The sequence below is a fragment of the Trichomycterus rosablanca genome, chromosome 24, assembly GCF_030014385.1.
Source record: "Trichomycterus rosablanca isolate fTriRos1 chromosome 24, fTriRos1.hap1, whole genome shotgun sequence".
Classification (NCBI taxonomy): Eukaryota; Metazoa; Chordata; class Actinopteri; order Siluriformes; family Trichomycteridae; genus Trichomycterus; species Trichomycterus rosablanca.
Window position 1 is genome coordinate 1,708,735 of NC_086011.1, and position 26,421 is coordinate 1,735,155.

Here is a 26,421-nt window from a genome sequence, read left to right on the forward strand (position 1 = left end):
GGTATATCATTTCCTTTATATAATTGATTTATATAACTGACACGTGAATTCATGAGGATTAGAAGGGGCGTGTTGATACTTTTGTCCATATAGTGTGGGTGTCATGTTGAGGAGAAGATTCCAGCTTCCACAGCCTCCATACGCGCTAAGGTAACTGTAATAGGGAAGTGGAAATGACTAAACGTGAGGAAAAGTATGTAAAAGTAGAAAATTCAGATTTATCTGCCTAAACTTCATATTATAGAAGAACTGGCTGTTTTTCAGCCTCAGTGACAAAATTCCATAGTGAAAATGTTTCTATATAGCGAGCATGGTGGTGCAAGTGCTAGTGTGGGTGTCACATGACAGCACGGGATCTGGAGTCCTGGGTTCGATCCTTGCCCATGTTCTCTGTGTGTACTTCTAGCCGTTTAGCACGACGGTTAACAGTTTCAAATCCTGCACGGGTCACAACAGCGTGGCAGGCGGCACGGTGGCTAAGTGGGTAGCACTGTCGCCTCACAGCAAAAAGGTCCAGGGTTCGATCCCCAGGTGGGGCGGTCCGGGTCCTTTCTGTGTGGAGTTCTCCCCGTGCATGTTCTCCCCGTGTTCGCGTGGGTTTCCTCCGGGCGCTCCGGTTTCCTCCCACAGTCCAAAGACGTGCAAGTGAGGTGAACTGGAGATATTAAATTGTCCATGACTGTGTTTGATATTAAAACTTGTGAACTTTCTGTCATGAATGTAACCAAAAGTGTAAAACATGACGTTAAAATCCTAATAAACAAACAAACAAACAACAGTGTGGTTGTGGAATCGGTGGAGTTTGCTAAGGGTGCTAGTCTGACCCGCCTGCAGTCCAGATCTGTCTGTTACTGAAACGAAGCACGAAAGATGACGGCAAAGCTCTGGACGCTTGCAAAACAGAAGAAATGAAAACCTAAACCTGAACATTTGTATATGTGTCGTTCATGTAGTGCATTGAAGAATGTGGGTTCGTTTCTTTCTGGTTTTAATTTGAACAAATCGCTGCTACTGTTCAAGCTATTTCTTCTCAAACATCTGACTGATTTTCTTGTCATCTCTCTCTCTCTCTCTCTCTCATCTCTCTCATCTCTCTCTCTCTCTCTCTCTCGACTTAAGTGTCCATCCTGATCCTGAAAGGCCTTTGTTTGGCCCCGCAGCCAATCGAGGGCCATGACGACACCAGCTGAGCTTCTATAAAAGCGCCTCCACGCTCCTCCACCGAGCCGGTTTGGACCTACAACCTTCACACAGATCAGCGGAGAGCTTCCACCCAGCACATCAGCTCGGTTAATCCATCACTGCCTGTAGCGGAGGGAGCAGCTTTGTTTGCGGGGTGGTTTTGTTTATCATCTGGGATTTGTGGATGCACCACTTTGCTTTGCGGCTCGGTTGCTCTTGCATCTGTGCACACGAGCCTGTTATGGAACTCGCGGTGCGGCAGAAGATCGTCTGATTTCTGCGCCGTTCGGAGGATTTTTTTTTTTTTTTTTTTTACACTTGACAAACTTTGCACCAGAGAACCGGCGCAGTTGTTTCGGGGGGTTCGGAATGGCGAGCGCAAACTTTTGGCTCTTCCTGACGGTGCTCGTGGGTTTGGAGCTGTGCGGCAGCGACGAACCCGAGCTTCACGCGCGGGCACCGGCGTCCACCGAGGTGCCCGGCGTGCCCGTGCTGCCCTCGTCCTCGTCGCCGTCCTCCTCCTCGGTGTCCCTGCTGTCGGTGATGCACGACGAGGAGGAGGACGAGGAGGAGGAGGAGGAGGAGGAGGTGATGGACGAGGATGACGAGCGGGACGAGCACGCGGAGCACACCGGCAAGAGCGCGCGCCAGTGCTCGGCGTGCGCGTGGCGCGAGCAGAGTCGCGCGCTGCGCCTCGAGACCATCAAGTCGCAGATCCTGAGCAAGCTGCGCCTGAAGCACGCGCCCAACATCAGCCGCGCGGTGGCCGAGCAGCTGCTGCCGCGCGCGCCCCCCCTGCAGCGCCTCATCGACCAGCACGACTTCCAGCGGGACGGAGCCGGCGGTGTGGGGGGGCTGGCCGGCGACCTGGACCTGTTCACCTCCGAGCAGGACGAGTACCACGCCACCACGGAGTCCGTCATCGCCATGGCATCCGAGCGTGAGTGGCACGACTTTCTCTAACTTTTGTGCATGCGCAGATTTGGTCCCACCTACCGTACAGGTGTGCGCTTTAGGCACGCGGCTGCTGACTGTGGTTCACCTGTTGCTAGGAACAATAGCCCCCTTGACACTGACGTTAAATAGTATGTAGTGATGATTGATGCTAGTGTGTGTGTGTGTGTGTAGTTCTGGTATAGGTGTAACATGGTAGTGTGTATGGTCCTGGAACAAATATATCATGGTTGTGTGTGTGCGAGTGTATCTTAATAGTGTGTGTGTTGTGTGGTATAAGTGGGTGATAATCACGTTACTGGGTGTGTTGCTGGTATAACGTGGTCATATGTGTGTATTGCCAGGGACAAGTGTATGATAGTAGTGTGTGTGTGTGTAATTCTGGTACTGGTGTGACATGGTAGTGTGTGTGTGTGGTGTTGGTAGAAGTGTATCATAGTAGTGAGTGTGCGTGTAGTTCTGGTATAGGTGTAACATGGTAGTGTGTATATATATATCATGGTTGTGTGTGTGCGAGTGTACAGTGTATCACAAAAGTGAGTACACCCCTCACATTTCTGCAGATATTTAAGTATATCTTTTCATGGGACAACACTGACAAAATGACACTTTGACACAATGAAAAGTAGTCTGTGTGCAGCTTATATAACAGTGTAAATTTATTCTTCCCTCAAAATAACTCAATATACAGGCATTAATGTCTAAACCACCGGCAACAAAAGTGAGTACACCCCTTAGTGAAAGTTCCTGAAGTGTCAATATTTTGTGTGGCCACCATTATTTCCCAGAACTGCCTTAACTCTCCTGGGCATGGAGTTTACCAGAGCTTCACAGGTTGCCACTGGAATGCTTTTCCACTCCTCCATGACGACATCACGGAGCTGGCGGATATTCGAGACTTTGCGCTCCTCCACCTTCCGCTTGAGGATGCCCCAAAGATGTTCTATTGGGTTTAGGTCTGGAGACATGCTTGGCCAGTCCATCACCTTTACCCTCAGCCTCTTCAATAAAGCAGTGGTCGTCTTAGAGGTGTGTTTGGGGTCATTATCATGCTGGAACACTGCCCTGCGACCCAGTTTCCGGAGGGAGGGGATCATGCTCTGCTTCAGTATTTCACAGTACATATTGGAGTTCATGTGTCCCTCAATGAAATGTAACTCCCCAACACCTGCTGCACTCATGCAGCCCCAGACCATGGCATTCCCACCACCATGCTTGACTGTAGGCATGACACACTTATCTTTGTACTCCTCACCTGATTGCCGCCACACATGCTTGAGACCATCTGAACCAAACAAATTAATCTTGGTCTCATCAGACCATAGGACATAGTTCCAGTAATCCATGTCCTTTGTTGACATGTCTTCAGCAAACTGTTTGCGGGCTTTCTTGTGTAGAGACTTCAGAAGAGGCTTCCTTCTGGGGTGACAGCCATGCAGACCAATTTGATGTAGTGTGCGGCGTATGGTCTGAGCACTGACAGGCTGACCCCCCACCTTTTCAATCTCTGCAGCAATGCTGACAGCACTTCTGCGCCTATCTTTCAAAGACAGCAGTTGGATGTGACGCTGAGCACGTGCACTCAGCTTCTTTGGACGACCAACGCGAGGTCTGTTCTGAGTGGACCCTGCTCTTTTAAAACGCTGGATGATCTTGGTCACTGTGCTGCAGCTCAGTTTCAGGGTGTTGGCAATCTTCTTGTAGCCTTGGCCATCTTCATGTAGCGCAACAATTCATCTTTTAAGATCCTCAGAGAGTTCTTTGCCATGAGGTGCCATGTTGGAACTTTCAGTGACCAGTATGAGAGAGTGTGAGAGCTGTACTACTAAATTGAACACACCTGCTCCCTATGCACACCTGAGACCTAGTAACCCTAACAAGTCACATGACATTTTGGAGGGAAAATGACAAGCAGTGCTCAATTTGGACATTTAGGGGTGTAGTCTCTTAGGGGTGTACTCACTTTTGTTGCCGGTGGTTTAGACATTAATGGCTGTATATTGAGATATTTTGAGGGAAGAATACATTTACACTGTTATATAAGCTGCACACAGACTACTTTTCATTGTGTCAAAGTGTCATTTTGTCAGTGTTGTCCCATGAAAAGATATACTTAAATATCTGCAGAAATGTGAGGGGTGTACTCACTTTTGTGATACACTGTACCTTGGTAGTGTGTGTGGTATAAGTGTGTGATAATCATGTTACTGGGTGTGTTGCTGGTATAACGTGGTCATATGTGTGTATTGCCAGGGACAAGTGTATGATAGTAGTGTGTGTGTGTGTAATTCTGGTACTGGTGTGACATGGTAGTGTGTGTGTGGTGTTGGTAGAAGTGTACCATAGTAGTGAGTGTGTGTGTAGTTCTGGTATTGGTGTAACATGGTAGTGTGTGTGTGTGTAATTCTGGTACTAGTGTGACATGGCAGTGTGTGTGTGGTGTTGGTAGAAGTGTATCATAGTAGTGAGTGTGTGTGTAGTTCTGGTATAGGTGTAACATGGTAGTGTGTATGGTCCTGAGACAAATACACCATGGTTGTGTGTGTGTGAGTGTATCTTGGTAGTGTGTGTGTTGTGTGGTATAAGTGTGTGTTACCGGGTGTGTTGCTGGTATAACGCGGTCATATGTGTGTATTGCCAGGGACAAGTGTATGATTGTAGTGCGTGTGTGTGTGTGTGTGTGTGTGTGTGTGTGTGTAATTCTGGTACTGGTGTGACATGGCAGTGTGTGTGTGGTGTTGGTAGAAGTGTACCATAGTAGTGAGTGTGTGTGTAGTTCTGGTATAGGTGTAACATGGTAGTGTGTATATATATATCATGGTTGTGTGTGCGAGTGTATCTTGGTAGTGTGTGTGGTATAAGTGTGTGATAATCACGTTACTGGGTGTGTTGCTGGTATAACGTGGTCATATGTGTGTATTGCCAGGGACAAGTGTATGATAGTAGTGTGTGTGTGTGTAATTCTGGTACTGGTGTGACATGGTAGTGTGTATGGTCCTGGGACAAATATATCATGGTTGTGTATCTTGGTCGTGTGTGTTTTGTGTGGTATAGGTGTGTGGTAATATGTGTGTATTGCTGGTACGAGTGTATCATTGAGGGTGTGTGGTGTTGGCATGAGTGTATCATGGCAGTGTGTGTGTTGTGCTGGTGTGAGTGTATGTTGGTAGTGTGTGTCTTGATATGAGTGTATAATGGTAGTGCGTGTGTGTGTGTGGGGGGGGGGGGGGTGTTGGTATGAGTGTATAACAGTAGTGTGTGTTTTGGTACAAGTGTACCATGGCAGTGTGTGTGATGCTTGTATGAGTGTATCATGGCAGTGTGTGTGATGCGTGTATGAGTGTACCATGGCAGTGTGTGTGATGCGTGTATGAGTGTATCATGGCAGTGTGTGTGTGGTGGTACCAACACAGCTTTGGCTTCTTAAATAAGACCGATTTTTATTTTTAATCTCTTGGTGCTTGACAGAGTCCATGATGCTGTGTATCCTAAAACAACACAAAAACAGCACAAATCCTCCCATCCTGATACGTAATCACAGGGATTCAGTTCTTCTCTGTATAAGCAGCCTCGTCTTTATACCAGAGCTTTGTTTACTTCCTGTCTGACCTTTAAATTGTTCCGGTCAGCGTACCAGTACTATCCTATCAGCTTTTATAAATCTCTTAATTGTTGTTGTTGAGGATTTTTGCCTCTCTGTTTATCTTCCTCGCTCTTGTTATGGTGCAGCATGTACATACTTTAGCACATACCAGCGCTCAGGTAAAGTCTGTTACCCAGCACCGCTGAGATCTGGGGATCCGGGGTTCGGTGCTATCGGCTGAAACAGCCTAGTCATTGGGAGGTGCATTTGTCAGTGCCCTCTCAGTGCAGGTCCCAAGCCCGGATAAAAAGGAGGGTTGTGTCAGGAAGGGCATCCGGCGTAAGAACTGTGCCATGATCTGCTGTGTTTGACCACTAAATACGGGAGCAGCCAAAAGAAAAATAATAGATGCTTTGGTTTCTCACTGCCTGATTTATGAATCTATTATCTAGTTTCTCAGTGGTGCTTAATGTAGGAGGGACGTTAGTCAGTTATATTTTCTGTGTTGCCTCATATTCATACCCCAGTAAAAGTCATGCATGTCCGCTTTATAGTTCAGAAAAACTCGAAAGTTTAAAATAAGTGGCAATAATTTTGGAGCTGTCCTTTCTTTCGTGTTATGAGTCCACATTTGCATTTGCTTCGTTCTGTTCAGTACTACATTTACGGCATTTACATTTTGATTACTAGTCCAGTACCTTAACCACTAGGCTACAGCTGCCCTACAGTTCTACACCAGTGAATCAGAACTTCTGGGGTTCTGAGAAATGAATGATACCAACACGGTGACGACAGAAACGTCCACAGATCTCTGTGCCTGTCCTGCTAAAGACTCGGTCAGAACGTGGTTCATTTAAACATGTGAGAAAAATCTGGAGAACACGTCATTCATTCATTTATTTATTGTAGGCAGTTGTAACCTAGGGTTTAAGGTACTGAACCACCACTGCCAGGTTGCCAATATTGGGCCCTTGAGCAAGGCTCTTAACCCTCAATTGCTGTATACTCATGACTGTATACTGTTACAGCACTGTATGTCATTTTGGATAAAGTTAATGTACATTAATTCATTCATGTGTACTGACCACAAGTTAGAAGTGCATGGACACTCACTCACTCAACTGGAACTGAAAGAACATGCCAAATTCCATACAGATGGTGATCAGAGGTGAGTGCAGGTTGCTGTCATCCGGAGAACATAACGAAACCGAACAATGAAACAGTACGATCAAAGCACCGTTGCGAGCTGTTTACATTCCTCAATACGCCCACCCACCGGCGACCTCGGCGTGCTCGGTTTGATGTTCTGTTGTAATCACAACGATGGCACAGAGGACCAAGAGCTGCTCGGGAATCTTATTAGTATGGACCTGTGCCCTGGTGGTGGCTCTAACAGTCTCCGCTCCTCTAGATAGGCTTTCTACAGGATTTGGGAGTGTGTGTGTACATTCAGCTCTTACATTTGACGTTCCGATGCAGCCTGATGGTGTTGAGTGGAGGTGAGGTGGGCGTGGCAGGAACACACTGAGCTGAATGGCTAGAAAGGGTGTCCAGATACTTTTGACCATATAAGAGTCATTTGACATTAGAGAGCCACAGAGAGTCGCAGTTAAAAGTTTCCGTTCGCTTGTAATGGAAACTGTGATCTATGGCGAGCCCCCCCTTCCTGGCCTGTGTGAGCTGGGTTCTCATCCCGGACTCTCGGAGAGGTCAGATCACGGTTGAACTTTCTCAGCTGTTTTTTTTTAATCGCATACTTATGAGCGAGCATATGGCAGGCCTGAGGCACGGCGTGGTGCCCTTTACCGCCGCCACATTGGTACTTCTGAAGATTCACGGGCGGGTCGGGAAGATTGGGCGCCCTCGCTCCACGCCGAATCGCCGTCACAGGTTTTTGGGGAAGGAGGGTGGAGAGGGACTCGTAAATCAATAATGATAATGTAATTTAAAACCTGGCAGCAGATGCCCCCGAATTAAGCACGGGTGGCTCGCGGCCTCGGATGCTCCGTGGACCCGGCAGTCTGGGGGTCCGGACCGCTGCGGTTCCACGTCACATGGTTCCGTTTTATCAGGGAGGATCCTCCACACCGCCGGTTTGGATGTTTCACCGAAGAAAAATGACTCCCACTGTCCGAGCAGCTGGGATCGAGCGAGTCCTTCCGAAAGGAGACCTGAACTCGCTCCCTCGGGTTGCCAGGTCAATGAAAAGAGTTGAAAACGGTTCTGTAAAAAATGAAATAAGGAAAAATACGGAAATCTGCAGAGTGATCACATGACAGGATGTCATTATAAAGTGCAGATCGCACCGAAATCGCATTTTAAGATGCATCTGCAGCAGGTTGTTCTTCGTCGACACGTGATGAACGTGTGATGGGACGAGAGGACACAAAAAGTATTGTGTATTTTTTAGGGTAGATTTATTCATTTGGCTCAGTGATGCACCAGACCATACACACAAAAAGTATTTGGACACCTGACCATGAGCTTCATCATATTTCAAAAACAAACTGTATTAAAACAGAGTGAGCTCTGTGTGATCTGAAACGACAGCCGCTCTTCTGAGAAGCTTCTCACAAGACTTTGAGGTATGTGTGTGTGTGGGAATTTGTGCCCATTCTTTCAAAAGATGACAGTGTTTGTATGGTCCGGTGCTGATGCTGATGTTGTTCCGGTTCATCCCAGAGCTGTTGAGTGCAGGACACTGGAGTTTCTTTATAAAGTATGCTTTGTGCTGGAACAGAAAAGAACCTTCCCTAAACTGTTGCTGCAACGTTGGAAGCATATATTGATTTATTACACCTGTGGCTGAAACCCTGATTAAAGATCAGACACTTTACAGTCTGTAGTGCTACATGTCTGATGTGTGTGTTTGCAGAATGTCGTGTTCCAGTACAGAACCAGCGCTGCCTCCCGCCAATCCTGAGCCCCTCAGTCACACTGTTAATCTGCTGAGTAACCGAGAGCTCGTTTAGTTTAATTACTGCCCCTCACGTCAGGGAACGTGGTGCAGATCAAATCAGTAACACTAGCTTAGATCTTCTGATAATCCAGGTTAAAACTGTCATGAACAAATGATATTTTATTTGTGCTTTTTCATTTCAACAGACGTATTCCTAACAAACGATTATTAAATGTTGTTGTGTTTTATTATGAATAATTATTTTTTTCTATGTAAAGCTCCTACATAACAATAATAATAATAATAATAATAGTTTTAATAATAATAGTGCTTATAATAATAATTGTGTTAATAATAATAATAGTTTTAATAATAAAAGTGCTTATAATAAAAACTGTGTTAATAATAACAATAATAATAATTTTAATAATAATAGTGCTTATAATAATAATTGTGTTAATAATAATAATAGCTTAATAATAAAAGTGCTTATAATAATAATAATTGTGTTAATAATAATAATAATAATAATAATAATAATAGTTTTAATAATAATTGTGTTAATAATAATAATAATAATAATAATAATTTTATATAATAATAATAGTTTTAATAATAATTGTGTTAATAATAATAATAGTTTTAATAATAAAAGTGCTTATAATAATAATAATTGTGTTAATAATAATAATAATAATAATAATAGTTTTAATAATAATTGTGTTAATAATAATAATAATAATAATTTTATATAATAATAATAGTTTTAATAATAATTGTGTTAATAATAATAATAATAATAGTTTTAATAATAAAAGTGCTTATAATAATAATTTTAATAATAATAATTGTAATAATAATAATAACTATAATAACAATAGAAGTGTTAATAATAATAATAATAATTTTAATAATGATTATAAATTATTATAATAATAATAGTTGTAATAATAATAGTGCTTATAATAATAATTGTGTTAATAATAATAATAACCATAATAACAATAGAAGTGTTAATAATAATATATTAATAATGACAATGATTATAAATATGATAATAATAATAATGATGATGGTAGTGATAATAATGATAATATTTAAATAATAAAATTAATAATAAACTTTAATATGTATATATCTTCTTTCTCATACCCAAGGTCACTTTACAAAAAAGAGAGAGAAAATCCTTCAGTAAGTAGAAGAATAAAAACACCACTTAAAGACGTACGTTTTAATCTGAGCTTTAAAGCCGGACAGTGAGCAACACTTTGAGCCCAAGGTTACGCCAGGCTCCTCTCAACCAACTGCGCAAAAATCGGATGTCAATCTGGCAACCCGGGCAGTGAGAAAAAGTGTGTCCAAAAAGATGCTATTGTTTGGCCCCTCAGCAGCACACTCGCCTTTTAAATGCGAACTTTATAGGCACAGATCGGGGAGGGAGGGGGGTTCCACACACTCACACACACACTAACACACACACACACACACACACACACTAACACACACACTAACACACACACTCACACTCACACACTCTCACACAAAAGCCCTGAGAGAACAGAGTCAGGGTCGAGGGGGAGTGGGTGACCTTTCCGCCAAGAATCGCCGGGGGTTCAACAACATTTACACACGTAATGTATTCCGCACAAGGCGAACGAAAAGCCGAGCAAATAATCCCGTTTTTTTTCTCCTCTTTCTTTCTTTCTTTTTTTTTGGGAGGGCCTGGACGTGAACAAAGCTGGGGTTTGTGTGCCCCCCTCCCTCACCAAACTCAGGCTCGATTGTCACCCAGTTCACGTCTCAGAATAATGAACAGCAGTTTAAACGCTGCTTGTTATTTGACATAAACCCTCGTTTATTAAAAATGAAAAGTCTTTCTTCTGTTTCTTCTTCCCTCTGACACAGGACAGAAACGTTACTGATTAAAAAAATAAAACAGAAACCACACGCGCATCGTAACAACTAAAACAAACGCTGTTGAGTCACGTCGAAGAAACAAATCCAGCTCGAACAAAACAAACAGAAAATGATTTTCAGCTGAATCAAACTGTTCATTAGTAACATCGTTCATCTCGAACCCTCCACACCACCCTCCTGCTTCCTCCACTTCTGGAAAAAAAACCCAAGAAGGCCTTATACACTACATGGCCAAAAGTATGTGGACACCCTCCTGATTATTGATCTTAGGCGTTTTAGCCACACTCGTTGCTAACAGGTGTCAGAATCAACCAACAAAGACTCAACCAAGAATCAAACTAGAACGAATCATTCAAAAATCAACCTAATCATTCAAGATTCAACCAAGAAAGAATCATTTAGTAATCTACTTAGAAAGAATTATTGAAGATTTAACCAAGAAAGAATCATTCAAAAATCAACCCAGAAAGAATCAATCAAGAATCAGCAGATGAATAAGTATTCAAATTTCAACCAAGACTCACTCATTTAAGAGTCTACTTAGAAAGAATAATTCAAGAACCAACCTAAAAGAATCATTTAAGAATCAACCAAGAAAGAACAATTCGAGATTTAACCAAGAACAAATCATTCAAGAAAGGATCATTCAAGAATCAAATAAGAAAGAATCAACCAAGAAAGAAACATTTAAAAATGAACCTAGACATAACCATTAAAGAATCAACCACGAGTGAATCATTCAGGATTCAACCAAGACAGAATTTAGGAATCTACTTAGAAAGAATCATTCAAGATCCAGCCAAAAAAAATCAATCAAGAAACAACCTAAAAGAATCATTTAAGAATCAACCAAGAACGAATAATTCAAGAAAGGATCATTCAGGAATCAAATAAGAAAGAATCAACCTAGAAAGAATTCAAGAATCAATCAAGGAAAAATCATTCTAGAATAAACCTAGACAGAATCACTTAAGAATAAACCAAAAAGAATCATTTAAGATTCAACCAAGAATGAATCATTTAAGAATCATTAAAAAAAAGGATAATTCAAGAATCAAATAAGAATCAACCAAGAATGAATCATTAAATAAAGCCTGACCCTCCAAAGGTCTGTGTGGGAAGTCTTTACAGAAGAGCGGAGACTGTTAGGGTTGCAAAAAAGAGTAATCCCACGTTAACGGTCCAACAAACCGATCGTCAAGTTTGCCAAGCAAATGCACAATATGACCAAAAGTAAGTGGACACCAAAGATATGGGCATTAATCCGGAGCTCTGGATCCTTTTTGCAACAATAACAGGCTACACTCTTCTGCAAAAGCTTTCGACAAGATTGTGAAGCATCTAATTCAGCCCAAATGTGTTCAGTGGGGTCGAGTTCGGAGCTCCGTGCAGGCCACTGGAGTTCACAGACGTTTAGCAAGTGAACGTAATGGCAGGGTGCCATAGGTGTGCTACAGCGACGGGAGTTTGGGGGGGGTCTATAAGTTTATGGACCAGTGTGTTTTAAAGCAGAGCTCGTTTGTGTCCAGCTGAAGCCTGTAGGTGTAAATTCAGCACTTTTTTTTGCTGCGCGCCCGCTAATGATGCACACTCTAAAGAAAAGAGCGGGCACATATGGCACCACTAACGCTTTACCACCTTGTAAAACCCGCGCCGCCTGCACAAACGAGCGCACGTGTCCGAATATAACATGAGCCCGCGGTTAGGGCTCCGTTCAAACGCCAAAGGCTTCCCGCTCGAATCCCATCTGCTGCTGTGCATGTGAGAATGCACTGTATGGCCAGAAGTATGTGGACACCCTTATAATTATAGAGTCGGGGCATTTTAGACACACCAGTAACAAACCGGTTAATAAAATCAATTAAATAAAGTCAAGTCAGATTTATTTGTGTAGCGTTTTTTACAACAGACATTTTCTCTAAGCAGCTTTACAAATTCCAGGACGTGCTTCGTTTACAACTTCACGCCGACAGTTTGAACGCTAAGCTGGACCATAAAAATATTATTTGACACGTTGGCAGTGAAGGGAAACTCCAGCGACCCGAGTAGAGCTCCATTTTCCAGACCTCGACCCCACTGAACGCGCTTTAAACAGAATGGGGACGAATTCCCTTAGACACACTTCAAACTCCTGTGACTAAACTAACCTGCAAGGAAGCAGGGGCGAACAACTCCACATTAACCTGTGCAGTGAGGTCATGGTCAGGTGTCCACATACTTTTGGCAACACAGTTGAGCATCATTTGTTAAATTTATGCAACTTCAATCAACAAAGACTCGACCAAGAATCAACCAGGAATCATTTAAGAATCAAACTAGAAAGAATCATTTAAGAATCAACCAAGAAGAATCATTCCAGAATGAAGCTAAAAAGACTCAACCAAGAATCAAACTAGAAAGAATCATTCAAAAATCAACCTAATCATTCAAGATTAAACCAAGAATGAATCATTTAGTAATCTACTTAGAAAGAATCATTCAAGATTCAACCAAGAAAGAATCATTTAAGAATGAACCTAGAAAGAATCATTCAAAAATCAACCCAGAAAAAATCAATCAAGAATCAGCAGAGGAATAAGTATTCAAATTTTAACCAAGACTCACTCATTTCAGAGTCTACTTAGACAGAATCTTTCAAGAACCAACCTAAAAGAATCAACCAAGAAAGAATCATTCGAGATTTAACCAAGGAAGAATCATTCCAGAATTAAACTAGACAGAATCATTACAGAATCAACCAAGAAAGAATCATTTTAAAAAGCCTGTGGAACTCAAGTGGGCTGCGCAGGTCCCACAACCTCAACCCAATTAAACAGGTTTGGGATGAACTGGAATGTAGATGGTGAGCCAGCGAGCCCGCAGCGAGGCCACATATCCGTACATAAACTAAGGCGAACCAAACCTCGGTGGATTACGAGTGGTGCGCGTTGCGTGGAGGCGGAATGTAACGAGCGGTCCGAGTGAAAGCGCCCTGCGTTACATATTCATCAGGGCGATCGAGGCCGCCTAACAGATGCCGTGTTCCGCTCGAGTGAAGGGCGCGGTCGTCTGGCTGTAGATTTTATTTATTTGCATCTTTTTAAATCAAATAAACACACACTGCACACGTAACACCACTGCAGGACACGTGCACCAGCCTCCCGCCAGCCTCAGTGTTCCACATTAACCCAGAACATAAACCTCAGTCCTACTCAACAGCTCTGGGATGAACCGGAACACCAACAATCAGCGCCCAGCCGTACAGATTATGTCATCTTTTGACTGAATGGGCACAAATTCCCACAGACATAGTGGGAAGTCTTGCGGCGAGAAGTCTGTTTACTACTTTATATAAGTGATTTATTCTCATGCTAGCAACTGCTGTGGCTGAAATATGTGGATTTGATCATTAGAAGGGGTGTCCCAATACTTTTGTTCATATAGTGAACATAACATTATATAATAAAGTATCTTAGCTCTGCAAGTTTCTAAATTCATGAGTTTGTCATTGAATAAATTCTTATAGTTGGTCCTGGTTTGTAAGGAAGTCTGTAAATAAAATATATAAATATTGTGAAGTCGTATCTGGCAACCCGGTCGTATCGGCACGTACAGGCTTTGAAGATGAAAGAGAAGCTGCATAAAAACTGCAATTAAAAACGTGTAGGAACAGCAGATTATTATACTGGGTGTTTTAATTCCCGTACTCTGTTCCACACGCTTCTAACGCCACGTCTCATCGTTCCAAACGACTTTATTAATTATTAAATTCATTAAATTACTTAAAAACAACATTTATCACGTTTTACCTCCAGTCCGGAACTCTGTATACGTAGTCACGGCAGCTTGTGTGTTTGCGTTTCTTTATGTTTTCAACGCAGCGTAATTCAGAGGGAGTCAGAGGTGCCAGGTGCAAACCGCGTGATGAGTTACAGCTTTAGTAAGTTGAAGTGCAGATTGTGGTGGCAGATTGCGCAGATCCTCATCGCGCCTCGTCACCATTGTACTGGCCCGGCGTACAACAATGAGGAAGTTATTATACGCCGGATTATTCATGCAATCAATAACGATCTGTGTGTGTGTGTGTGTGTGTGTGTGTGTGTGGCCGTGAAACGTGACTCGCTTCGACACCCGGTTATTTCCTAAAGCATTTGCATGATAGCGAGCATCTGTTCCTCCCACGTGAAGCACAGCTAGCGGATCTGCAGATCAGAAGCATGAAGTGATGCGTGATCAGACGCCGAGCTGAAACGAAATAAATCCACAATATTGAAAAGCGCGTACGTCTTAGCTAAACCTTAAGGGAAGTGTGGAGGTGGGTGACCGCAAAAAAAAACAACAACAACCCCAGCGTGGCTAAAACCCAAAGATTAGCTCGTTGGACGTCCCATTCCAAGTCAGGAATTTATATGGAATTATTAACACATATTGGAGCGTGTCTGTGGGAATTTGTGCCCTTTCGGTCAAACAAGCACTTGTGAGGCCAGGTACTGAGGTATCGCAGAACAGTTCCAGTTCATTACAAAGGTGTTCCATGGGATTGCGGTTTGAGCTTTGGAATGGGCGTGGCTAAAACACCTGTGTGTGTGTGTGTGTGTGTAGCTCACTTTTCACTTTTTGCACTTTTCCCGATATTAAATAGTGTGCGGTTTGAGACGCAGCCCTCTCCACCTTGCCGGCGGAAACAGCGCCTCCCTCTGCTCCATAAGAATCCGGATACAGTGAGATTTGGATATTAGATGCCATGCTGCCACCACAGTCCTGATTTCGCTCTGTTTGTGTTCTGGACGTCTCGTACACTCGCTCAGTGGTTGTCATCTTCCTCAGTTTTATTCCTCTTTATTCAGCGTCCAGGCTTCACATCCATGTGTGGCTGCCGACCAGTCCGAGGCTCCAACCAGTCGTAGCTTAGCGATGGTCCTAACTGACTTGTTGTCATATCCAATGCTCAGTTTGACCATCACCGCCCCGTCCATTTACATTCTCCACTTCACTGTACACAAGTTCCCGGAACTCTGAACTAGCAGATTGCTAAATGCAGTGTTGCTGCATGTTGCAATGCACATCGTAAAACTGTCCACGGTCAAGCAAGCTTTACATGGGTATGGGTCTAAAGGTTGCCATGTAGGGAAAACAGCTCCTGCTCCTGCAAACTTCTGTCGAGCTTTAATGTTCTGGCAGGGAAGATTCTGAGCCACCTCTGTTCCAGGAGCTTCCTCACTGCCAGCAATCTAGATGCCATTACAGATTCTTCTATACCTCCCAATCTGGAAAAATGCAGCAACATTATAGCTGGATTGCAGATTTTGTTCGCTATGGCTACACTTTATGGCCAAAAGAATGTGGACGTCTGAACACGAGCTTGTTGGACATCTCTTTCTAAATCTCATCTTCTGGTAGGCATCTCCAAGATTTTGGAGTGTGTGTGTTTGTGTCCACGTAGTCAAAATTGCATTTGTGCAAAGTGTACGAAGCGGCTTGGCTCACAGCCGACAAGGCTCACAGCAAGAAGGTCCTGGGTTCGATCCCCAGGCGGGGCGGTCCGGGTCCTTTCTGTGCAGAGTTTGCATGTTCTCCCCGTGTCTCCTTGGGTTTCCTCCGGGAGCTCCGGTTTCCTCCGACAGTACAAAGACGTGCAGTCAGGTTAATTGGAGACACTAAATTGCCCTGTAGGTGAATGTGTGTGTGTGTGTGTGTGTATGTGTGTGTGTGTGTTTGCCCTGCGATGGACTGGCGCCCCATCCAGGGTGTTTCTGTGTGCCTTGCGCACATTGAAAAGCTGGGATAGGCTCCAGCACCCCTCGACCCTGATTGGATAAGTGGTTAAGACAGTGAGTGAGTGAGTGAAACCAGTACAGCTGAGGTATAGATTGCAAAAATAAGTAAAATAAATAAATGATGTGTATGTGTGTATAAAGTGCGCACAGATTAGGATGTTTACACGGTTGGAGAAAGTACACTAGCGATTTATGTCTATTTTGTGTCATCAGCATTCGTCTAGTCAAGCAGTCGACGTGACTTGATTTGGCCAGATAACACGTCGTTAACTTATTTAACGTTTACCAGCTTTTACTAGTTTTATCTTCCCAGCATTCATCACGTTTTCTCTCCTCCGTTCCTCATGATTAGCAGAAGGAGCGCGCGCTTCCCGCCTGTGGCGTCACGAGCGCGTCCCACGGGAGCCTCGAACGCCTCGCCGTTCCTCGGAAATAAACTTCAAATGCGGTTCTGATCTGCTCTGTACGCGCGAGATTCTCCCGCCGGTGGGCACCGAGCTGCACGACCGGATGCGTTTATTTTTAGAGGGTTCAGTGGGTTCGAGTTTCGTTGCCTTGCTGCACATGCTCAGATTCTAGCGGGATTTATGTCGTTAATAAACCCGAGCTTTTCTGAGCACGGATGCACAAATCGCGTTACGGATTATTGAGGGCACGCGTCGCTGCGTTTTTCTAACGTTTTAGGTCGTGGCATTTAGCAGACGCTTTTATCCAAAGTGACTTACAGTACTGTAACAGTACACAGTTTAAGCAGCTGAGTGTTAAGGGCCCAACAGTGGCAGCCTGGCAGTGGTGAGGCTTGAACAGCGACCTTTGGATTACTAGTCCAGTACCTTAACCACTAGGCCACTAAATGGGCTCAAATTTCCGCAGTCAGGAGAGGGACGTCCAACAAGCTCATGGTCAAACTGCAAAACTGCACTTGTACAAAAAATGGACAAAAGTATTGGGACACCAATTGTGTAGCCAATTACATAAAGAAAATAATAGTTTAGGGAAGGTCCTTTCCTGTTCCAGCATGAGCGAGCTCTATAAAGACATGAAGACAAGCTCGGTCCTGACCTCAGCCCCACTCAACAGCTCTGGGACGAACCGGAACACCAACCATCAGCGCCCAGCCGTACAAATGATGTCATGTTTTGACTAAATTCCCACAGACATACTTCAGAAGCCTTGTCAGAAAAGCGACTGTAATTGAGGGTTAAGGGCATTGCTCAAGGGCCCAACAGCAGCAACCTGTCAGTGGTGAGGATTGAACCAGTGACCTTCTGATTACTAGTCCAGTACCCTAACCACAAGGCTACAACCTGCCTGTTACAGATCTAGCAAAAGGTGTCTGGATACTTTTGGCCGTGCATCGTAGCTCGAGTGCTTCTGTGATGCGATAATGAATCGATACAGGTCAGCGGCGTCAGAATCGAGCTGAGCTGCGGCGTTCAGGCCCGGATCTTGATTGATTAGCGGATTTTGATTGATTAGCGCCGCGTTACGTCCGACACAAGCTGCGTAAAGCGGCGAGGGTCCGAGAGCGCGAGTGTGTGGAGCACCTGCCTTCAGCCGCTCGTGTGATTCAGGATTAAATCACAGCGCGTCGGTTCAGGATTTATTATTATTTTCTACTTTTGATGTTCGGTGCGAGCCTGGCGGGGGTCGCTGACCCCGTGGAGCCCTCATTTGTCACCTGTCTAACGTATCTAAACCAGGCCTTCCTCCCTCATCAGTGCCCCCCTCTAACAACCGCTGGCTTCCTCCACCGCGCCTCTCAGTTATTCAGACCCCCTGACCTGAGTAAAACTTCAAACAGTGACGGACTTCTCATTTCATTTCACTGGGTCAGGGTCGCGGTGGGTCCGGTTTACCCCAAATCACAGGGCACAATGCAGTAACACAGTTCTTCACGGGGCCTCGGCCACCCTCCCATCATGCCTCAGAGATGGTCAATCGTGTCTGAATGTAGATGCCCGACTGGCTGATAGCACCACTGGGGATTCAAACCCTGGATCCCAGCAGTAGTGATCCCGCTGCAACTTTTGATTATTAATTACTAATGAGTTACAAATAAATAAATAAATAAATAAAAGAGATTTCAGGCTGTTCTAATGACACAAAAATCCACAAACAATCCACAATAAACATCAGAACTATTGTGTGGGGGGCATAGGATCACAGTATTCCATACAATATTCCATACCAAAAGCCATATAGTATTCCATACAGTACTGAATACCATACTTCATACAATATTCCATACAGTATTCCATAGAGTATCACATACAGTACTCCATACACTTTTCCATATAGTACTCTATACAATATTCCATACAGTATTCCATATAGTACTCTATACAATATTCCATACAGTATTCCATATAGTACTCTATACAATATTCCATACAGTATTCCATATAGTACTCTATACAATATTCCATACAGTATTCCATATAGTACTCTATACAATATTCCATATAGTACTCTATACAATATTCCATACAGTATTCCATATAGTACTCTATACAATATTCCATATAGTACTCTATACAATATTCCATATAGTACTCTATACAATATTCCATACAGTATTTCATATAGTACTCTATACAATATTCCATACAGTATTTCATATAGTACTCTATACAATATTCCATATAGTACTCTATACAATATTCCATACAGTACTCTATACAATATTCCATATAGTACTCTATACAATATTCCATACAATATTCCATATAGTACTCTATACAATATTCCATATAGTACTCTATACAATATTCCATACAATATTCCATATAGTACTCTATACAATATTCCATACAGTATTTCATATAGTACTCTATACAATATTCCATATAGTACTCTATACAATATTCCATACAGTATTCCATATAGTACTCTATACAATATTCCATACAGTACTCTATACAATATTCCATATAGTACTCTATACAATATTCCATACAATATTCCATATAGTACTCTATACAATATTCCATACAGTATTCCATATAGTACTCTATACAATATTCCATATAGTACTCTATACAATATTCCATACAATATTCCATACAATATTCCATACAATATTCCATATAGTACTCTATACAATATTCCATACAGTACTCTATACAATATTCCATATAGTACTCTATACAATATTCCATACAATATTCCATATAGTACTCTATACAATATTCCATACAGTATTCCATATAGTACTCTATACAATATTCCATATAGTACTCTATACAATATTCCATACAATATTCCATACAATATTCCATACAATATTCCATATAGTACTCTATACAATATTCCATACAGTATTCCATATAGTACTCTATACAATATTCCATACAGTATTCCATATAGTACTCTATACAATATTCCATATAGTACTCTATACAATATTCCATACAATATTCCATATAGTACTCTATACAATATTCCATACAGTATTCCATATAGTACTCTATACAATTTTCCATACAGTATTCCATATAGTACTCTATACAATATTCCATACTGTATTCCTTACAGTACTCTATACAGTACTCTGTAGTATAGGCTACAGTATGGATAGAACCACCAACCTTCTGATTACTGTAACCATCCTAAACCGGAGGCTGTAGGGTCGTGTTTACAGTCGAGAGAGCTTCATGCTGCTGCGTTTGCTCTGTGACTGACTGGCACCGGACTCGGGTCGGTCAGTACAACTTTGGAGCAGGAGCTTCGGCCACAGAGGTGGACCGCAGGAGCGCGCTCGGGATCCGGACCGGCGGACGTACGTCGGGAAGAGAGTCGTAAACCTCAAATCAATCCTGAAATATACGATCGAGTATTTTTATTATTATTATTTTTATTGATTCGATCTGAATAGTGGAATCGGGGTTGGAAAACATGTGCATGTTCGACCACAACACACACACACACACACACACACACACACACACACACACACACACACACGGTCAGGGTGGAGAAAAAAGCCCCCTATTGACAGGAGGGGTCACGGAGTTCACAGCAATGTGATATAGCTGACGAGGAGCCAATTAACCTCTTCAGGTCTTTTTCTTTGGCCTCGAAAAAGAGAGCTGGTAGTAGATTAAACAACACGACAACCCCCCTCCTGGAGAGAACGAACACTTAAGACGTCAAACACACACACACTCGCGCGCACACACACACACACACGCTCACCCAACATCCACCCACCAACCACTCCCACGTTCAAAAACAAGAGCCACAAGTCTTTTATAGTGTTGACCCTATAAAAGGGTCATTTCCTGAAGGTGCAGGAACCATAAACGTTAAGGGGGCCGAGCGCAGAAAAGACAGCGCGGCCGTCCGTCCTCTCAAGTCAACGAGGAGCTCGCCGCTAAACGTACAGAAGCACGCCGGGCGGGTAACACCTGCGTCCGAGATCGTTCTCCTACCGTTCCCGTCGCGGGGAAAGTAAAGAAGGGACAGGAGGGTACGGGGAGGGGGGTCGGTTCGAGCAAACGTGTGCGGACTCTTTTGTGTCATCTGCCTGTTTTGTTGGAGCAGGAATAAAGGAGCCAGGACAGTGGGGCTGTTGAGCTAGCACAACACGCTGTCAATTTTATGGCTAATAAACTTTCAAAGAGCTGAAAGTCCATTAATACCCCGGGCAAAATTTCACCAGGCCTCTCAGGAATCTCGCTCTCTCCTCCTCCTCCTCCAGCTCGGTCGTCTTCCCACGCTCGCCCGGTTCGAACCCCTAACAGGCGTCAGAGCTGTCGGGGAACGTGTGTGTTAAAACACTCGCACAGTACACACAAAAATCCTTCAGCGGGGATTGAGTCCATTTAGCCCATTAAGGTCATGTGACCGAAATGATTTTGACAATATGAGATGTAGCAGCTCTAGGGAGTCCAGAGTCGATTTTTACAATTGCTAGTGATCTGTATCGTGTGTCTGTGGGAATTTGTGCTCATTCAATGAAAAGATGACAGCATGTGTGTGGCTGGGTGCTGATGTTGATGTTCCGGTTCATCCCTGAGCTGCTGAGTGAAGCTGAGATCAGGGCTCTGTTCAGGACGCTGGAGTTTCTTTAAACTGAGCTTTTCTTCATGTCTTTATAGGAAAGGACCTTCCCTAAACTGTTGCTGCAAAATTGGAAGCATGTAATTTCCTTTATATAATTGATTTTATATATAATTGAACCGAACAGAACAGAACCAAGAACCGAATAAAAGAGAACCGAAAACAGAACAAAACCAAACAGAACAGAACCAAGAACCAAACAGAACAACCGAGAACCAAACAGAACAACCGAGAACCAAACAGAACCGAGAACAAAGAACCAAACAGAACCGAGAACAAAGAACCAAACAGAACCGAGAACAGAACGGAACCGATAACCAAACAGAACAGAAGTGAGAACCAAACAGAACAGAAGTGAGAACCGAACAGAACCGAAAACAAAACAGAACAGAAGCGTGAACAAAACACAACCGAGAACTGAACAGAACAGAACCAAACCAAGAACCGAACAAAACTGAGAACCAAACAGAACAGAAGCGTGAACAAAACACAACCGAGAACTGAACAGAACAGAACCAAACCAAGAACCGAACAAAACTGAGAACCAAACAGAACAGAAGCAAGAACCAATCAGAACAGAAGCGAGAACTAAACAGAACACAACAGAACAAGAACCAAACAAAACAGAACCAGGAACCGAACAGAAGAGAACCAGGAACCGAAAAGAACAAAACAGAACAAAACTGAGAACCAAACAGAACCGAGAACAGAACAGAACCAAGAACCAAACAAAACAGAAGTGAGAACTGAACAGAACCGAAAACAAAACAGAACAGAACCAAGAACAAAAGACAACAGAGAACTGAACAGAACAGAACAGAACCAAACCAAGAACCGAACAAAACTGAGAACCGAACAGAACAGAAGCGAGAACTAAACAGAACACAACAGAACAAGAACCGAACAAAACTGAGAACCAAAAAGAACCGAAAATCAAAAGAACAGAACCGAGAACTGAACAGAAGCAAAAAACGAACAGAACAGAGAACCAAACAGATCAGAATTGAGAACCGAACAGAACTGAGAACCGTTTGAAGTTCTGAAGACGTTCCTGTCGCGTTTGGTTCAGTTTCGGTTCCAAAAAGCTTTTTTAAGCCACGTGGAGCAACAAGCGTCCCGTCCCGTCCTGAAGGGAGAACATGGAGGTTTTTATCGTGGGCGCTTTTATAGCCGCTTTAAAGAGCTGGAACAGATGTCTGCGCTCGCTAATGAGGGAAATAATTACTCGCCCCCTTTCACTAATTAAGCACTTTGTGGAAACGAGGGCGTGACGGAGGGAGGAAACCGATCGTGATCGACGAGCCTCGCCGCTTTAAAGCTGCCATTCAGGGCTTTAGAACGGGGCGAAGAAAAGCTTCAGCGCGGCTGAATCACGCCGCCATTAAGAGCCGCCGCCACGCCGGAACAAATAATCCAGAGTCACGGAGACGCATGAAAAATTAATAAAGACGCTAAGTGTTCGGAAACACGCACTTCCTCTTCCATTTAACATCAGCCGCGGGGGGCATTAGCCGTGCCGATCCCTCGCTCGCCAAAAGCACATTTGGAGCGCGGCCAAGGTTCCTGCTGGTAAACGAGGAGTGCTGCCAAAAATCTAACTGTGCTAAGCACAACAAACTGGAAAACACGAATAAATAAAAGACCTCACACTCGCACTAAAATAAAAGACGTGCTTCCAGATTTGTTCAGGAACAGTTTAGGGAAGGACCCGTGCACAAAGCGTGGTCCGTAACAATGGACCTCCACTAACTGCTGCAGTTTGACTCACAAATGTGGATTCTTTTGGCTAAATGAGCACAAATTCTCACAGACACACTCCGAATGTTGTGGAAAGCCCTCCCAGAAGAGCAGAGCGGACCTGGTTCTGGAACGAGATGTTTAACAAGCTTGTGGTCAGGTGTCCACATACTTTTGATTTGAGGTGTATGACCCAACAAGTACTGAGAGTGTATTCATTTGTGTAATTGACCATAAATAAATAATCAATCAGTCAATCAGTCAATCAATACATTAATCAATCAGTCAATAAATGAATTAACTGAATGACTGTCTTAAGGTGGAGTGGGAACATTTTATTTCGGGGTAAACTTGGGGTAAAAGACCTGGACATCTGACCAATACTATTAAAATAGAGTGACCCTTTGTGTGATCTGTTCAGCTAGAACAGCAGCCGCTCTTCTGAGAAGCTTCTCACAGGACTTTTGAGCATGTGTGTGGGAATTTGTGCTCATTTAATCAAAAGATGGCGGCGTTTGTACGGCTGGGCACTGATGTCTGTGTTCCGGTTCATCCCAGAGCTGTTGAGTGGAGCTGAGGTCAGTTTTTCTCTTAATGTCTTTATGGAGCTGGATTTGTGCTGGAACAGGAGAGGACCTTCCCTAAACTGTTGCTGCAAAGTTGGGAGCATATGTGTCCCTTGATATCATTGATTTCTTGCACCTGTGAGTGATGTGCTGTGGCTGAAACACATGAATTCATTAAAAGGGGTCATTAAAAGGGGCGTCCCAATACTTTTGTAATTTGTAAACTTAAACCCCGTAAATGAGTCGCGATCAGACGACCTTCTGCACGTTTGTTTTGTGGAGCGTCTAATTTCACGCTGTAAAAACTGAGCAGCCGCGGCAAACTTTTACATTTATGGATGAAGAACCTGAACTGTTAGGAAGCTGCCACCCCCACCACACACACACACACACACACACACACACACACACACACACACACACACACACACACACACACACACACACACACACACACACACACACACACACACACGAAAACCTGACCACCTGCAGGGCTGGGAGGGCAGAGTTCTGGTCAGTTTCAATATTTAGGAGAAACAAATCAACACCAGCTGTTCTGATCTCAGAAAAATAGAAATGCTGCTTCATATTCACCTTATTATTATTATTATTATCATTATTATTATTATTATTATTATCATTAATTATTATTATTATCACTATTATTATTATTATTATTATTATCATTGTATTATTATTATTATTATTATCATTGTATTATTATTAATAAATTCATCATTATTATTATTAAAATCATTATTACTTACTATTATTATTATTAGTAGTATTATTAGCATTATTTAGTATTATCATTATTATTAATATTTAAATCATTATTATTATTATTATTTACTTTTATTATTATTATTATTTAAATCATTATTATCATTATCATTGTCATTATTATTATTAAAATTATTCATTATTATTATTTCATTGTCAGTATTATTATTAGTATTATTAGTTTGTGTTCTGGACCCTCAGGTTCCTGCTCACCCCCATGTTTGTGTTCTGGACCCACAGGTTTTCGCTGACCGCTGTGTTTGTGTTCTGGTCCCTGAGGTTTCCGCTGACCACTGTGTTTGTGTTCTGGACCCCCAGGCTTCTGCTCATCTTCGTGTTTGTGGCCCTTGTGTTTGTTGTTCTGGACCCCCAGGCTGCTTCTTGTCCCCGTGTTCTGGACCCTGAGGCTCCTGCTCGTCCCCGTGTTTTCCCCTACACCCAAACTCGAGGGTCTCTAACGTTAGAAACAGAAAGCTGCCCCCGACCCCCCGTCCTCCCTCCCCCATTCGCCAGGTCCGTTCCTCCTGGGACCCGAGGGCCGAACAAAGAGCGCGCGGGGCCAGCGTGCCGCGTGAGTGGCGCTGGGCCCCTGTCTTATTAGAGGAGTCGTTAACATGTCAGGATGATTAATTTCCCGGGTTCACGTGGATCCCCTCGAGTCACATTCATTCTGTCCGGCACACACTTCCCTCCGAACGGCGCATTTGCATTCGCCATTAACAAAATATAGATATATATGTAAATTCGACCACGCCCTTCTTTTCGGGGAGGGGCGGGGTGGGGGGGTTCTGCAGCACTTTTTGCCCCGACAGATGACCGTTTTATTTTGCGCGGCTTTTTGTGTGAAGAATAAAAATCTTTTAGGATCTAAACCCTAACAATAAATACACTATATGGCCTAAAGTATATGGACACCACAACTAACCACGAGTCTGGATTTCCCACTTCACTCTTTCTGAAGGCTTCTCACAAGATTCTGTAGTGTGTCTGTAGGGATTTGTGCCCATTTAGTCCTCAGTCGTGCACTGACGTTGGCTGGCGATTGCATTCCAGTTCATCCTGAAACATGTTCAATATAGTTACGGTCAGGGCTCTGGAGTATCAGGTCTGCTAGAGCGCAGGCGACAGCGTCCACAGTCAAGCAAGCTTTATCTCACTATGGGCATCAGGATCGTCTTTCTTGCACGGCAGCCTCTAAGTTCACTGACAGAAAGCTCGCTCGACCGTGGTTAGTCAGACTGAAACGCAGGTGTGCACGAGCATGCTTATTTGAGCAGCTTTGAGAAAGAGATGGCATCCTGGTGGAGCTAGCATGGGCACTCAGACTGGCACAAAACTGTGTGTGTGTGTGGGGGGGGGGGCGTTTTTGGTTATTTTTTGGCTGGCTATTTAGTGTGACCTTTGCATGGCTCATTAGAAAATCCAGCATGCAGTACCAGCCTCCACCACACTTCACAGCTCTCATGTCTATGTACGTAACACTGAATCATAGTTTCATGCACTGACACCAACATGGTGCCACCGAATATTACCCCCCCCCCCCCCCCCCCCCCCCCCCCCCCCCCGTCCACCCGCTTCAGTAATCTTCCCTTGAGCTTGATATTAAATATTTTTCCTCCAAGAGTATCAGAACGCTGCTTGTACTTCATAGGCACAAATTCTCACAGACACACTCCAAAATCTTGTAAAAAAAAAAAAAAAAGGCTCAGAGGAGTGGTGCTGCATCTCAATATTAATGAAGAGCCGAATTCTCAGCATTCTCTGTGCCCATATAATCAGATCTTGTTACATTAAGCCACAAGCAGCTTAATCTAAGTCAAGAACCAACAAGGTTGACGGTCCTGCCAGAGGTTCGAATCGGAGGTTTAGGAACACGGGGGTCACCGTCCACAGGCGAGCAAGCTTTATGCGGCTCCCTGTCCGGAAAATCGGCGCCGCAAAGATCGATGAAGTTTGTTGCTCATGATGAGAAGAAAT

General features: G+C 43.4%; 1 protein-coding gene across 6 annotated transcripts in view; it reads left to right on the plus strand.

Annotated features, from left to right (window-relative positions):
• Positions 1-1,551: 1,551 nt before the first annotated feature.
• The window catches only part of LOC134302105 (growth/differentiation factor 11-like), a 30,531-nt gene continuing 5,661 nt past the window's right edge, over positions 1,552-26,421 (plus strand). Inside the window, exons 1-2 of one of the 6 annotated variants that reach the window (XM_062987141.1) lie at positions 1,552-2,028; positions 2,071-2,122. In XM_062987141.1, coding sequence (XP_062843211.1) covers positions 1,552-2,028; positions 2,071-2,122 — 529 coding nt within the window. Of the gene's footprint in view, positions 2,123-26,421 lie in introns of all 6 variants that reach the window. The other 5 variants (XM_062987142.1, XM_062987143.1, XM_062987145.1 and 2 more) reach the window with 5 other exon arrangements.